We start from the raw sequence: 16,413 nt of genomic DNA, 5'->3' as shown, positions 1-16,413 counted from the left end.
CTTCGCAGAAGGGGAGCACAACCTGTCACGTGTATGAGGGGGAGTGACCAAGTGTGATCTCAACGGATCTTACGTGATTTAACGTGTAAAGAAAAATGAGACGGTGCTTCAAAAGCCTTTCTTCGTGATGTAGCAAACAAAATGAGTTCTATTCCTTGACGGATATTGAATCCCTGGGAGACTCTTTTCAGAGTTGCTGGCCCCGTTTAACCCAGTCAGAACCGAATTATAATTTCATTATAATCCCGTCTCTGAGTAGATCAGAAACTCAGGGTCAGTCTAGATAAATATCTAACACTTGATTCCCAGTCATGAATATCTGCACCGGACAGTGAGGCTTATCAGACAGAGGCAAGGTCAAGACAACGTCGGCTTTCCAGCCGACAGACTCGGAGGCGTCCTTGGAGTTATCAGGTGCAGGCTCCTCTCTGAGAGGAAAAACAACCCTCGAACTCACACGCATTAATTTAACACAAGTTAGTGACAAACATCCATAAACATTTACCAAAATTCCCTTGACAGGATGTTAGAAATGCAGCAGCCAGGAAAAAGACAAAGAGGAGACATATGGCTGCAGATAGAGAGGACATGGAGGTGGTTGGAGTGAAGACAGAGGACGCAGAGGACAGAGTGAGACGGAGGAGGAGGACTCGCTGTGGAGACTTCTGAAGAGGGAAAAAAGAATAAGATTTTCCTAAAACACAAAATTAAACTTTAAGAAAAGTGTGAAATAGACGTATTGTCTGTTTGGAGCATTGACTGACTAAACATTGGATCATGACGATATCCAAACTTTTAAAATTAAAATCTTTTACACATTTTTGTAAAAAAAATAATGTCAGAAACTTTTCTCAAGTTTTACCCCAAAAGACTGTTGTCAAAGTTTACACGTATGTGGTGTTTGTGTCGTTTTCTGTATTAAATATGGATAAATAATCAAATACAGACCTCAGAATCTTAAACAATTTAAAGAGGCTGATTTAAGACTTCAACAAAACGTGAATAAATTATTTATTTTAATTTAAATGTTAGTTTTGATTGACGTTGTTGTGAACAGGTACTTTCAGCGAGCTGTAGAAAGTTTAGATTTAATCTGTGACTCGGTAAAAGAGGAAACAGACGAGTCATCGCAGATTAAAAAGAAAAGAGACCGAGCAACAAGTTTTTATTCTGTTTATAAAAACAGAGACTGGAAAGCAGAAAATATACACACACACACGCACGTACACACGCACGTACACACGCACGTACACACGCACGTACAGCTTCCTGTACAAATGTTTCAAATTCAAATGAAAAAGTTTTTCTCCTCCGATGATGAGAAAATGAAAAGCGTCAGATGAAACAACTTCCTGTTCGTTTTTATTTTTGCTAACTCGGTCAAGAGATTGTTATCCGGCCATCAACTCATCAGGACAAAAACAAACAGTATGTTTTTATCAGTTATAAAATATAAATCCACTTTTACAAGTTGTTCTGCGATTAAGCAAAAGGGAAAAAGCAGCTCTGGATGAATAATGACACTTGTCGTTTTAAAGTCAGTGTTCAACTTCTCGCCTCATCGTCAGAAAATAACGATGCCTTTAGTTTTTACTAAATGTTGGCACAACCCTGGCTCATCCCTTGAGTTTAGGAGCCTTTTTAACACATGAAAGGTCCAAAGGTCAACGTTAGGTCACTTACATAACAAATAAACTTGTTTTGCTTCCTCTTATTATTCTGTTCCAATAAAAATAATCAGAATACATTCAGGTCTCTATTGCAAATGAGTTCCTGAGGCTCAATGTGATTAACTTGTATAAATGAACATTCAAGCACACAGAGATGCCGTTTTGTCCCGACAAATATGGACAAACAAATGGCTGCAAAGTTCAGCAGTGATCCTAAATAAAATAAAAAATAAATATAAAATATTTTTACATCGAAAATGGAAAAATTACATTTTCTATAAAAAGTACAGTGAATGCTGAGAGCTCTGAAAGTTTCTGAAGACACTGAAACTGCAAAAAAAAAAAGAGCCGAACTAAAAGAAGCAAAATGCTAGCTAAATGCAATAATGGACTAGCTACAAGCACTAAAAGTTTAGCTAGAAAGTAAAAGTAGAAAAGGATAGCTAAATGCCTCAAAAGGCTAGCTAGAAGTAACAAAATAAAGTTTAAAAGCAAAAAGTAGCAAACAACTCACTAAATAAGCAAAAAGACTAAAAGCCAAATTTAGCAAGTATTAGCTCAAAGCTAAAAGTAGCAGAATGCTAGCTAAAACTAAATGCAGCATAAGATAACATTGTTGCGAGAACCATATTTTTAACTTAAAAGAAGAGATCATAATGTGTATTTCAACTGGAAAATATTGAAAATTAAATAAATACTTTGAAAAGTATAAAGGTTTCAATCTGCTGAATGATCTGAATGTTTGTATATATAAACAGCTAAAATATCACCAAGTATGCAGAAGCTGATTGAGAAAACCATCACAGACATCTATACCTCCAGATGCAGGAAGAGGGCCACCTGCATCATGAAGGACCCCACTCACCCAGCACACGCACACTTTTTGCCCCGCTCCCCTCAGGAAGGAGGTTGAGGAGCATTAAGTGTAGAACCACTAGACTGAGGAACAGCTTCTACCCTGAGACTGTTAGACTCATGAATCTCTAACCAGGATAATCAGTGTGAAAAATCACATCATGCTGCTGATCTGTTTCATGTTGCTGCTGATCTGTTTCATGTTGATGTGTTCATGCGTGCTCATCTGCTCACACAGACTCATGTGCTGCTGTTTGACGTTATGTTTTTATGCTATTATGATTAGAGTATATTTAGTTTATGTATTTCTTAGTTCATATCTGAGACGTTATTACTGTTTTTCTTTTACATTTTATTCTTGGATGTAACTGGGACCCTGTGTACATAATGTCGTTCCACCACATGTACCACATGAGATACGATTGACAAATAAATCTCTTTGAATCTGAATCTCTAAAAACAAACAAACAAACCAAAAAAAATCACTGGAAAATATTAGAATGTTGAATCGCAATTTTAAAAAAAACAACATAAAAGTAAAACGTACAATAAAACGTGTAAAATTTTAAATTTACATAAAGTGTAATCATAAATAAAATGTGTAAATAAAAATACATTAGGCTGTTCGGACAGGTTTTTCTTTCCTTTTCGACACCGCACCAATATGGCGGCTGCGGGGGCGGAGTCAAGCTGTTGAATCCCAGAACTTCGTGACGTCACGACGTCCTGATTGGCGGAGCGGAACTGTGCGTGAAATAAGTGGAGCAGTGGAGCCGGTGAGGAGGTGCAGTGAAAGCGAGTACTCTCCGCGGACAGACGGCGCTGAAAACACGGTTAAAGTGAAAACCAGAGAACCAGTCAAGGATTAGGTCGGATTACTGTTGGACCCACGACCCGGGAACGTCCACAGCGCTGGTATTAAAGCGATAAATCGTCGTTAATCTCCCGCTCGGCGCAGTTTCAGCTCGTCGTTTCGTAGCTACCTGAGAAAGAGGACAGCCATGATTCGCCTCCTCTGCCTCGTGCTGGTTCTGTCCGCCTCCGTCTTCTCAGAGTCGGTAAGTCGGTCCACTTCAAGTTCTTAAAGCTCGCTTTGAACTCCAGGTCGGAGCTGCGGGGTGGTTGTCTTCCTGCGGGATTGGTTTGGCCGGAGGAGCGGGACTCGGAGCCGTCCACAGCCCGCTCCCATTATCCGGAGCGGGGCCCCGGTTAGGGGGCAGGCGGGCGGGCACTCCTCCAGGATCAGGCTTTTGACTCACTTTTACCCCTAAAACTCGTTTATTCACCCAGCATTGGGCCTAATCTGCCACTCTGACGGGTTCTTATTCGGATTAACTTTTTAACAAACAAGTTTTTAATGTTTAACCAGACCCCCCGCCTCCCCTCTGAGCCCAAACATTTGGGAAGAGTTAAACCACCACTTCCTGTAAACCCAAACGTTGACTTAATCTCTGAAGAATTTGTGTTCCGAGGGCCCAAGATTTCCTTGCTCCACGCAGGGAAACCAGAAATCCCAGTCCGAGCCACTCCTTTTCTGTTTAATGACACGGACTGTAAACCTTTAAAAATGATAAACAGTTTAAACTTTGCTGGAGGTTTGTCAGTTTTAACTAGGTTTATTCCAGGGCCGGGAGGTTAGGGCCTCTGGGTTAGAGATTATTTGGGTGCTAATCCAAGAGGTTTCAACAAACAAATCAACTGGGCTTTTGTTCTGTAGATAATTGAGATGCTCTATTTTAATTCACATTGGGGAAGCAAAAGTCCAGTTGCTTTAGTATTTTAACTTGTTGGCTCCTGGATTAGTGATGATCTACAGCGGCACATAATCCAAGAGCGCAAACTATCCTGATGATTTCTCAGAGAAGAAACGGATCATTCAGTCTGTGCTGAATTAATTTCAGATTATTTATATAGTGTCAAGTCCCAACAGAAGTTGTCTCATGTAACATTCACTAACATTATAAAAGTCAATTAGTGAAGTTCTTTCTAAGGAAGCAGCAGATTGTGTTGAATCTCCACTTCAGTCTCCCATCGTGAGCGAGCACAAAGGAGACAGTGGAAAGGAAAAACCCTTTTTAACAAGACAAAACCTCCAGCAGAACCAGGCTCAGGACGAGCGGCCTTCTGCTTCGATTGGCTGGCTTTGAGAGGACATGAAGTAGAAACACAAAATGACAGGTCCAGGTGTGGTTTCTATAGTCCAGGTGTGGTTTCTATAGGAGGAAAGACAAAAAAACATGTTAGAAATAATTACAAAAACAAACGGTTAGAGTAGAGCAAGTAAAGACAGCAGCAGAGAGAGGACATGTGGTCAGTGTGTCCTCCAGCAGTCTAAGCCTATAGCAGCAGAACCAAGGGATAGCTCAGGAAACCCAAGCCATCTCTTAACTATAAAATTTATCTAAAAGGAAAGATTTAAAACTAATCTTAAAGTAAACAATGCGTCAGCCTCATGGACAGAACCTGGAAGTTGGTTCCACAAGAGAGGAGCCTGAGAACTGAAAGATCTTCCTCCCATTCTGCTTTTGGAAACTCTAGGAGCCACGAGTAAACCTGCAGTCTGAGAGCGAAGTGCTCTGTTAGGAAAATATGGAGCAATAAGATCTGTATAAGATATTCAAGCCTCTTAAGTAAAATATTGTGATCAACTGTATCAAATCCAGCCAGTGCTGGATTTTCAAATCCGTCTATACTGGTCCAACAGGACCAGTGTAGACGGATTTGAAAATCTCAAAGATTTGACTTTAAATCTTCTTTGAACTATAGAAGCCGTTTCCATTTGTTTTTCATCCACATGCTTTAAAACACGCAACAATCAGATGTTTAACACAAATCTAAGACTTCTGCTGCAGCTGGTCCACACTTAAAAACTAGTTGCATAGTTCGACTAAAATAAAGCAAAGTTTTGTTTTGGCTGAAGTTGTTGTGGCTACATGAGCCATGCTGAAGGTTTTGGTGCAGGAGATCTTTTTTTTTTTTTTTGCTATAAATGAGTTTTGAGGCAAACCTTTGGATTGTGAGCTCTGCCAGGTTGAAGACTTTTATTGCTCAGAAGTGTAAACAGCTGATTGATCATGTGTTCAGTCATCCAGACTTTATTTGCAGGGTCAAACTTACTGGAAATGTTATTTTAGTCCATGTAAACTCCTCTTACAGTCAAGTCTTTGTTTTAAGAGTATTTTTGGTTCTCCTGGTAAACCACGGCCGGTGCTGGTATTTATATTTACGCTGAATGGTAATTTGGGGTGGTGCACGGTGGATAGCGGCGGTCTGGATGCCACCCACATGCAGCCGGCCCTCCTCCACCGGGTCGGCCCAGTTGCTCGGTACAGATGGTGTGATGGCAGGTCTCACAGCTGGCCTCACAGATGTGTGGTTTTACTCCTCAGTTGTGTAAAATCCTGCAGGTTTCTTGAGATAAATTTGTTTTTACAGTTTGTTTTACTCTTCAAAGTAACTTCACGCCACCACCCTTTTTTTTTCTCCGTCGTGCTGGAATGTGACCTCTGGTGATCTTGACCGGCCCTCTGGGGGATTTTGCACACTTGGAGGGATCTCAATAGGGCCCTGGGGCCCTTTCCATAGGGGGGGGGCTCCTTGTTAGGCCGGCCTGGTGTGGAGACACCTACAGCTTTCCCACCAAAACATTCATTTTTCTGTAAACCAGATCCAGGCTTCGCTCTCCTTTTCCCCGGCTCTCTCCTATGAGGAGCTCTGACACCCCCACCCCCCCAGCTCTGACCCACCCCTCGGCGGCAGCCCTTTTATCTCCTGCTGAGGCTGCCATTGGTATGTGGGTTCCCATCTAATCAATACCAATGTTCTCTACCTGACAAAAGAACATGCTCTGAATGCTTGAAAAGGGATTTTTGGAGCCGCAGGCACGATTGGAATGTTTTTATCTGCAGATTGGGTTCAGATCCGCCGCATTCCAGGAGAAGGCTTTGACCGGCCCGGCCTCTTGTTTTCAGCTTGTTCGGTGGAGACCGGGTCTGACGGTTCCTGGTTCATACTCCTCAACATCTGCCTTTTCTCCTCTTCTGTGAACACAAGTTGCAACAAGCCCTTAGTGGCTCAAGATGACGGCGGGAAAACACCGGAGTGTAAAACCTTTTTGTTTCTGGAAGAACTTCTTTCTTCATCTGAGACTAAATCACGACGGATTTTAACCAGACTGTGACTCATTCATGACCACACTTTCATCATAACGTGGTTTTAATGGTCAATAATAATAAAAAACGTGCTGAAGGTGGTTAATTGGGTTAAATAAATCCTCTCTGGGTCGGAGTTAATCCACCGAACCTCAGCTTGTTGAGTCCATTTTGTTTCAGCTTGTTTTGCATTTAACCCCCAAATCATTTGCAAGAGAATAAAACAGTTTTTTTATTTTTAGGAAGTGTTTTTGTCCCTGCTGCATGGCGGGGCGCTGTGAAAAGGAGGCAGCGTGATAAATAGTATGACCAGGATGTAATAATGGTTCCTGCTTTGCTGTCCGCTGGTCTATAAAATCCCTTTGGGCCGAGGAATGTTGGCTCGGAGAGAGGAGCTTTTTGTCCTTCCTGCTTGCGACTGAAAGCAGCTGAATCCGATCCCCCCACCCCCTCCACCCACTGCAAACTCTGGCAACGCCAACAGGAACTACTGGAGCGCAGTCGGGCCAGAAGTCGACCCGTAAAACCCTCGTATCACTTTCACCGGACTGCTTTTTATATTGGAGCCGCTCTGGAATCAAACGGAACAGAACCCGGTATCAGACGGCTTCGCCTCAGAGGCACCGAGCTGTTGCAACTTTGTGACCGTTAGCAAAATATCTCCTGATCCACTGGGTGGATTTTACTGAGACTTCCAGAGTGTAGTCATTGGACCTGATGTAAGATGGCCGCCAAAGCTAACAGACTTTAACAAGCACCGGCTGAAACTATAACTCGGAGTGGTAGTAGCTGAGGGTCAAACTTTTTAAAGAAAAGAAGGAAACGATCGTAAAGAATAAGACATTTGAACCAAGTTGCTTTTATAAGTTTTCAAAAGTTGAACTTTTTTTACGCTTTGAGGACAATAAGTAAGATTCAGGCTCTAGTTTGCTGTTAAAGTTTGTTTTTTAACGCTGCTGTTTTATTCGTTTAATCCCAAACAGAAATTGTGACAATTATTTTTGGGGTGTCCCAATTAGAGATGCACCAATTCGATACCAATACCGGTATCTGTACCGATATCGAAACGTCTATCGGTGTCAATGTGACCGATCCTGACTGGGCAGATCTATTCACTCTAACTCTGCTTTGTGCTCTGAGGGACGCCACGCGCTAACGAACTGACTGCACAAATAAAAGTTGTGTTTACATGTCTGACCGAGCTTGTGAAGCTCTTGGTGTGTTTAAATGTTCTGGTGCAGTTTTCAATAAATTTGTAATTCAGTACATTCATGTCTGCGTTTAACAAAAACAAAAGTTTTCAGTTAATTCAGCGCTGGGTTTGTAAACTCAAACATCCAGGTGGACAACAAAAATGGCTAAATCATGTCAGAAACGGGTCCAGATGACACGATTCAGCCATTTCTGTTAATTCAGCAGTTTTTCTGTATCTGATCGTATCAACCGATACTAAATTGCAGTATTGGATCGGAAGTGTAAAAAATGGATTGTGCATCCCTAGTCCCAATTCATCATTTTCTGTCCTTGCTGCCAGTCTGAGACATTTAAAGTCCAAAGGGGCTCAGTCCTCGTCCTGCGCGCTGAAGAAAATGAAGTTATTCAGAACTGGACACTTTTAGAAAGCAGGAAGTTTGTTTCTCCTGAAGCGTTTTTATTCCCAAACAATCATTAAACTGTTCAGTCCAACAACATTCTGGTGACACTTTGGTTCTGCTTGAATTGAGCTTTTTAATCCCGTATAAAAAGCAGGAAGTTGGACTTATTTAGTCTCTGACAGACAAGAAGACTCAGTCTTTTAAAGGCCCGGCAGCGGGCCGACCCGTCGTCCTGTTTGCTCTCAAACCCACCCGCAGAAATTCTGCTGGTTGAAAGTTTCCTCTCGGTGCCTGTGGGCGTTCGCTCCGACGTTCAGAGAAAAGTTCTGCGTTCCGTCCCAGAACCCCTGACAGATGGTGGGTCTGGGCAGAACAGATGTATTGGACAAAAGAATGGAACTGGCGGGGCTGAAATTGATCTGAAGTCCAGTTTCCCAACAGTCGTCACGGGTTGTTGAACGTGTCTGAAGCCAGTAAACGTCCACACCCGCCTTTATTTCAGGGATTTGTTCTCGGAATCAGAACTTCCTGAAACTTTCAGACTGTTTTCCACTCGCTCAGCGGGATGTTTGTTTGTTTTCATGTGGTTCATGTTTGTTGTTCAGAAAACAAAGCGGCACTTGAACAATGATGTAACAGAACCCGTTGGTGTGGAAGTTTGAACAAAGTACGTTTAAATGGGACTGTTCAGTCTTGACGTAGGATTTTTAGTATTTATAAAATATTTAGGGATGTCCTTTAAAGGTCTGGGGTGTTCTGGATCAACCCCCGGTTCTCTGGAGGTCGGTCTGTTTAAGGGCCTCCTCTCATTCTCACTTCCTGAGGAGTCGTCTCTGATGTGGGAGTAAAAGTGTCTGATGTGGTATGTTTGAGGTTTTTAACACGTCTCCAACCTCCTCGGAGTACGGCTGCGAGGCACTCGTGACGTGTTTGATCGCTCGTTTGCTTTCAGGATAGAGGCGTTACTTTTCCGAAGCACCGAGAACCTCGACAGGCTGAAAGTTTCCGCTGGACTCTGCCGGCGCAGCGGCGGTTTGCTTTGGCTTCCCAGCCGATGAGACAGGAATGTGGCGGCTGACTGGAGAGGCCGAGGTTTTGGCTGCTGATCCGAGCCACATTCCTCAGAAGCAGCGCTCACGCCCAGCCGTGCACGGCCTGTCATCAGCTGCTTTTACCTCCTGGAAAAGAATCGTTCGTTTCTGAACCCTCTCACTTTGGTCCAGATTACACAACAGGATGTAAACGGAGCTGCACAAATATTAATCCAGCCAAGGCTCAAACGTCCGTAGAGAACACCGTGGGTCTTTATGCGTCGTCATCTTTCTGATTCACAGATCATAACCCTCCTGTAGGTTTCTCTTTAAGAACTAATCCTTTCTCTTGTCTGATCTTGAAGTTTTAGCCTCCAGGAGTCCATAATCAGCTGCAGAAAGAAGAGTTGCTTTAGTTCGTGGTTTTAATCTGTGCTCAGAGGAGTTTGATACAGTTTTGTGGTTCGGTGGAGAAAGATTAGATTTCTGTGTAACTTTTATGGCTCTTATTAGAGCAGTTCTCATCTTTCCTCTGCTCATAAAAGGCTGGTACTGTTTCTGATCCTGGTCTCTTCATGAATGGGTTCAGAAGAAGAATCTGGAACAATGATTCAAATCTCCTGACACTTTCAAGCGATCAGTTCTTGACGGATGCTTCCTGTTTTCCTGCCTTGTGTTTAATATTTCCTGTAACGCTGCAGACTTGTCTCTGTTAATGAAAACGCTTCCGTTTATTCACTTGGACTGTGATGTTTTCGATCAAGTTCGGCGGCATGCCTGCTGGTAAAGATCCAAGTCAAAAGACCACGGAGGAGGCTGAGCTTCGCTGCAGGCATCAGACTTACCCGTCCATCACTTGTGGGTTTTGGTAATAACAGTCTCATGGCTTGTTGGGCTCGTCGGCGAGAGGAAGTGTTCAATAAAAGCTGCGTCGATAAGATCAGACGTTCCACAGGAGGCGACTCATCAAACCTCGCTTAGGCTTATCAGCAGGAAATGAATCAGCTGCTGCTCAACTGGCCTGCTGCTCAGATGGACAGGAAGTGCTTCTGGTTCACGTCCAAGCTAACAGCCATAATATTAGACAAGTTCATTTCCTGACTGGAACAAGCCACCCTGACGGACTGGAAGAGCTTCAAACGTTTGGAGTCTTTCATGGTGAACATAGGCCAGAAGGTGTCCATAGACCATCTAATGGAGCTTTGCCACCGGACCTGCACACTGCCGGCACCCACCCCCACTTAGCCCGGTTTATAGGACCACCTTGTTCGTGGTTCCAACCAGGCTGCTGGTTCTGATGTAAGCAGACAGCTGATTGGCCAGAAGAGCTACGTCACTGGATGACTGAACTACATCTGAACCTCCACTTCCTGTCTGATCGTGTTGAGTGTGCGTTGTTGTCGTCTAGTTCCTCGTCTGGAAGCCCCAGAAATAGCGATGTGGACCTGTGTTGACGTCCAGACCTTCCCAACTTTATTGACCGATGTTTCAACGTGAGCTGGAAGGTGCCACCAAATATGAGCACATTTACCGAGCGATATCCGAGATGATGGCAGCATGGCTCCACTCGGACTTATAAGCAGTACTGAGATAAGCTAAAGAAAATGAAGTTCAATTACAGGGCGATTAAGGACCACAACGGGCGGAGTGGCTCGGACACAATGACCTGTTGCGGTCCCGCCCGCAGAGTCACCATGACAAATCACCTCCACCTGAGAAGAACCGAGAAGATGGAGCCGAGTGGAGTCGCACTCCTTGATGGCGAAGAGACTCTGATCCGTTCTTCAGGGTCACCGGACGGAAACGCAACCTCCTAAACAAGAATCTGAAGTTGAAACAAGTCCTCTGCTGGTTTCTAACCAGTTTAGACCACACAGTGCAATCTCATTTTTTATTTTAACTAAAATTGGTTTAAAATATTTCTTAGGCAGGACTGTAACTAAATTTTCAACCAAATGTCAACTTCTAAATGAACTCGTGTTTTACGATATGAAGAGAACGTTTCAGACCAAATATTCTCACAAACCTGTGATTGTTCAGGCTGCTGGTTAATACATTATTAGTGTTTAGCTTGGATCCTTGTATAAGGTTTCTTTTTATATTTTTTCTATCTTTGGGTGCAACCGTACACAATTTCATTCCACCTCATGTACCACATGTGATGTGAATGACCATAAAGAACTTTGATTTATTAGAAGTTTGGGAAACCATCAGGTGCCGTCTTGCGTCCTCGTTCGGCGCCGACTGATCCGCTCCTGATTAAATTGCTCAGCAGTCTTTTTGTTCAAGCTGCCAACGGTCCAAAGACGAGCAGGAGCTCTGATGATGATGATGAAGACATTTCTAGGAAGGCTTGGTTGGAAGAGACGCGGTGTGGATCAGGACTTTGGACTGAGCTGAATGAGTTCTTGTCGTGGTCGGAGGTATTTGTGTGCAGAGCTGCCCACAGAGCCTCACATGGAGCTGCTAGGTGGAAACTCTGCTATAGATAGAAGGAATCTAGAGCTCGGCTGTCGGAGCAGACGGTACCGAAGAGTGTTTGTGTGGAAAAGTCCAGCTCTGTTCATCGACTGAAGGTGTAGAGATGGGTCAGAGCTGTGGATGGGTTCAAACCCAGAGGTCAGAAGTGTCGCTGCAGGTCTGTGGTGTAAATCCTGCTGGCTCCTAGCAGCCGGCGGGGGAGGGGGGGGCCGAGCTGCTCCTCTGACCTGAAAGGACCGTTTAAAACCCTTCAGGTAGGTTCTGATGGATATCACCAGAACGGGTTGGAAAACGACCAGTATGGGTTGATTTAAAAGGTCAGGAGATGTTGGAACATGGAGCCACATTCCTGCAGGCTGGTGCTTCTGTTGTCGTTTCACGCTCCGGACCTCCTCCGGGTCGTCGTCCTGAAAGGACCAGATGCCCCCGCTCGGCTCCGGCAGATGGAGGGATTGTTCTGGCGCCGACTGATCCGCAGTTACCTCGGCCGCTGAGGCGTCTGCTGTTTGTCCTCAGTGAGCGGGACCCGTGTCCAGACGGCACCTTTCAGGGAACGTGGACGGTCTTTAGCGTCGACTGTTGGAGTCGACGCTGCTTATTCTTGTTAGCAAAATATCTCTGGAACCACTGGAAGAATTTTAATCAAACTTTTAACAAGTGATTAACTTTTGGAATTGGATCAATTTAAGCTGATCAGCTTAAAACACAAATATGGCAAGATAAACTACCAGTAGGTAAACTGGAAATATGTCTGTAACTGGGTCATTTTGACAGATGTTCAGCTCAAATCTGGTGTGGTAGTAGCTGAGAGTCATCTTCAGCACATGTTCTAAGGCCCTACAGATTGGCTTGGATTTTGAGTTCGTGAGACATTATTGATCAGATTATTGAGCGTGCATCAGGATATTTCTGACATTTTCATGTTTTTGAACGGCACTAGAAGTTCTAGTTTTATTTTAACGTTTTGTTTTCAGGCGTAGTAAATTCCTGCCGGACGTTCTTCGGTTCTCTTTAAGGAACGTCGTAATCCGGCTCACGTGGAGCTTCCTGTCGTGAAATGCGAGTCACATGATCAGCCGTGGGCTTTGGGCCAAACGAGCTGCAATTAGGAGGCCTGGGTTCAACAAAGAGCACCTCTGTTGGGCTGACCTTTGAGTTCTGATGGGAAACGTTTATCTGGGGAGTTGAACTGGGATGGATCCTGTGTCCGTCTTGGGTCCACTCAGGTCCTCCGGTCCGGCTGCTCGTCACATGCGGTGACCTCCTCGTGAACGATGCGAGCCGTCTGAACCGGGGATCTTTGTTTCAAAGCAGCCCGCTGCGCACCACCGTGTTGACTCCCAGAGTTCCCGGATCAGAACCACGAGGAGTTCTGCTGCAAATCGCACAACAAAGACTTTGTGTTGCTGTTTAGTTGCGCCAACACATTTGGCGTCGATCTGTCCGCGGAGCTGTTTGTGGCGGCGTTTCCAACGGCAACGGGCCGTGTTTGTCCCAGGCGGTTTGGCGTCGGGTCGGGTTCTGACTCTGTTTATTTTTAACAAACCGTTTAAACGCTGCTGTTGGGGAAACGGAGAAGACTTTTTAATGTTTGGTTTAAAATAATAATAAAAAACAACGACCATTCGATGTAGCAGCGAGTTGGAGAAGCTCAGAACAGCTTTAGAAGTTTAAAGAGGAATTATCAACGAGCTTTGTTTTGACGAGGATGATAAAATATGTTAAATATATTAAACGTGGTGTGTCGTGATTTGGTGCTTTTTTTTTTAGCTGTTTGTCAAAACTTTCAGCTCATACGTTTGTTTTTTAAATGACCTGTTTATAACCATTATTCTTATAAAAAATACATTTAGTTACGTTCCTTTAAAAACAAGCTTCAGCACACTGTTAGCTTGTGCTTCTTTTAGCCTTTAGCTCCTTTTTGCTGCCTTTAGCTGGCCCGTTGCTATGTTTAGTTAGCCTTTTGCTATTTGCATCTTCAGCAAATATAGTGTGTAAATTTTTACTGAATTTATAGCACAAAGTTCACCTTTTTACAGGTTGTTGTTGTTGTTGTTGTTGTTGTTGTTGTTGTTGTTGTTGTTGTTTTGTTGTTGTTGTTGTTTTGTTGTTGTTGTTGTTGTTTACCTCTGCATTCTCGCAGCGTTTGGACTGAAACGTTGGTTCAGAACTTGTTTGCTCTGTCTCCCTGTTTTTGTGCCTGCACTGATCCATCAGAACCTGGACTCGGGTCCAGTTTTTGCGTTTGTGTTGGACTCTTGTGAAACCTGATCCCGATCAGAACCGCAGCCCGTTTGTTCTCGTCGACTCTGTTATGTAAGCAGCGTTCTGCAGGTTTCTGTTTGTGCTCTTGAGCTGAACACAAACGGACCTCTGGTTTACTGGAACCGAACCGGTTCTGCTCCGACGCCTGAAACCCGGCCCGGTTTTGACTTTCTGGGAGTTTGACGGTAAAACTGAAGTTTCTTCCAGATCTCCGTTTAACAAAAACCTCCAGGTTCTGGTCCAGTCTTGGTCCACCATCGGGTTTCATCAGAGGGGGGTCAAAGGTCACGAGGTCACTTTGATGAACATTAACCTGTCGGACTCGTGGTTCTGTTGATCTTTGACTGGGTTGTGTCGGGTTCTGTTGCTGAAACTTCAACTATAAATTTTAAAAAACAAATCTGTTTCTCCATTAACGGCATGAAATTTAAAAGTTGATAAGAAGCAGTTAAATAATTGTCGAGGCCGAAACCAACAAAATGTTTTATTGACCTGTTTATTTCACCATCAAACAAAAAAATAAAGTTTTAACTGAACCAAAACTCAAATATTTGTCTGAACACTTTACGTAATTTAAGAACAACTGACAACTTCATTTAGATTTAATTTTTATTTATATTTTGTTTGTTTTAGGTAACTCATAACTTTCAAGGTTTTTATTTTTACATCCAGCTCCTTCATGTTCAGCTTGTTTAAAAAAAGAAAGGTGTTAATTTTTAAAGTGTTGAGTGACAGAAGCTGGACTCCAAGCTCCGCCCCCTAACTGTGATGTTTCTGTTTAAAAAAAAAAAACTAAACCATTTGTTGGTTTTACTTCAACTTTTCAAAGATACCGAGGTAAATAAATGTACCTTGGGTGAGTTAAGAAACCTCAGACCTGAAACGTCGGGGCCGAGTTCTGCTCGGGGTTCTGAAACATGGTTTCAGGGCCTTCGGGTTTTAAAACGGCCCACGGGTTCACGTGAAGTCGGGCTGATTGAATCAGCGCTCGTCACATTCTGATTCCTGGAACGTGACTCGGCGGGCGTGTTGCAGCTCGACTCGGAGCCACAAGTCACCATTTTACAGTTCGGAGAGGCTCCATCCGGGCCAGAGCCAGAACTTCTCAGTCTGTCCCTCTGGAGGAGGCGAGAACAAAAACAGTTGGGAGGTTTCTGTAATCAGGTGCTAATGACCCGCATGCTGTTGAGAAAACGGGTTTTGTGTGTGTGTGTGTGTGTGTGTGGGGGGGGGGGGGTGTCTGTGTGTGTGTGTTTGCTTTTCTTGTCTCCTGGAGACAGAAACTGATGATAGTGGAACAGAAGAGGAGCTGCAGGCCTCGTCGGCCCACCTTGTTGCCGAGAGTCACAGTAAAATGGCCGCCTTTGTTTGACTCCTCTGTGCCGACACAATGACACACACACACACACACACACACACACACACACACACACACACACACCAAGTTAAAAAGCTGAGAGGATTACCTTCACACACAAACACACAGTTGTTTTTAACTCTTGAATCCGTTGAACTCTGGAGGAATTCTCATGATTTTTCACTTTTCTGTCGGCGCTGATTTCAGGTCAGTTTTTGTTCCCGAGAACTAAATGAACTAAAGTTTAGCTCATTAATCGACTCTGCTGGTTAGTTTAGATCTGGGAACTAATCTAACTAAAGTCTAGTTGTTTGCTGACATTGTATTCTTTTACATGTTCTTCCCCAGAAACGGTGTATTCTTTTTTTATTAATTTATTTTCATTCAACCTTTATTTAGACCGGTCAATCCCATTGAGCCTCGAGGACTCCTTTACAAGAGAGACCTGATTTCAACAAAGAAAGATGACAACAATGGACAGTTTTATTGAATAAAACAACAAATGTGAATTCTTGAATCGTGTTCTATAAAATTTTTTTTTTAAAACAATTTATGAACTGAGCAGTTTGCTGCAGTACACGTTTCACCAAAAACTGTAAAATCGTGTCATTCTGGAGGGCCTTTATATTTGATTTATAATCAGAGCTGTGTAGCGGTGTGTAGCAGTGTGTTAGTGTGTAGCGGTGCGTTACGGTGTGTAACAGTGCGTTACAGTGTGTTACAATGTGTTAGTGTGTAGCAGTGTGTAGCAGTGTTACAGTGTGTTAGTGTGTAGCAGTGTGTAGCAGTGTAACAGTGTGTAGCAGTGTAACAGTGTGTAGCAGTGTAACAGTGTGTAACAGTGTGTAGCAGTGTGTAGCAGTGTGTAACAGTGCGTTACAGTGTGTTACAATGTGTTAGTGTGTAGCAGTGTGTAGCAGTGTTACAGTGTGTAGCAGTGTAACAGTGTGTAGCAGTGTAACAGTGTGTAGCAGTGTAACAGTGTGTAGCAGTGTAACAGTGTGTAGC

General features: G+C 43.6%; 1 protein-coding gene across 2 annotated transcripts in view; it reads left to right on the top strand.

Annotated features, from left to right (window-relative positions):
- Positions 1-3,300: 3,300 nt before the first annotated feature.
- sdc4 (syndecan 4) overlaps positions 3,301-16,413 on the top strand; it is an 18,023-nt gene continuing 4,910 nt past the window's right edge. For both annotated transcript variants that reach the window (XM_037679013.1, XM_037679012.1), the window contains exon 1: positions 3,301-3,583. In XM_037679013.1, the coding sequence (XP_037534941.1) occupies positions 3,527-3,583 (57 nt within the window). In that variant the 5' untranslated portion in view covers positions 3,301-3,526. The remainder of the gene's footprint in view (positions 3,584-16,413) is intronic.

Source organism: Nematolebias whitei, chromosome 7 (assembly GCF_014905685.2).
Source record: "Nematolebias whitei isolate Nwh7 chromosome 7, NemWhi1, whole genome shotgun sequence".
In the NCBI taxonomy this organism is placed as follows: domain Eukaryota; kingdom Metazoa; phylum Chordata; class Actinopteri; order Cyprinodontiformes; family Rivulidae; genus Nematolebias; species Nematolebias whitei.
Note: the sequence above shows the minus strand (reverse complement) of the source record. Positions and strands in the feature narration are given on the sequence as shown.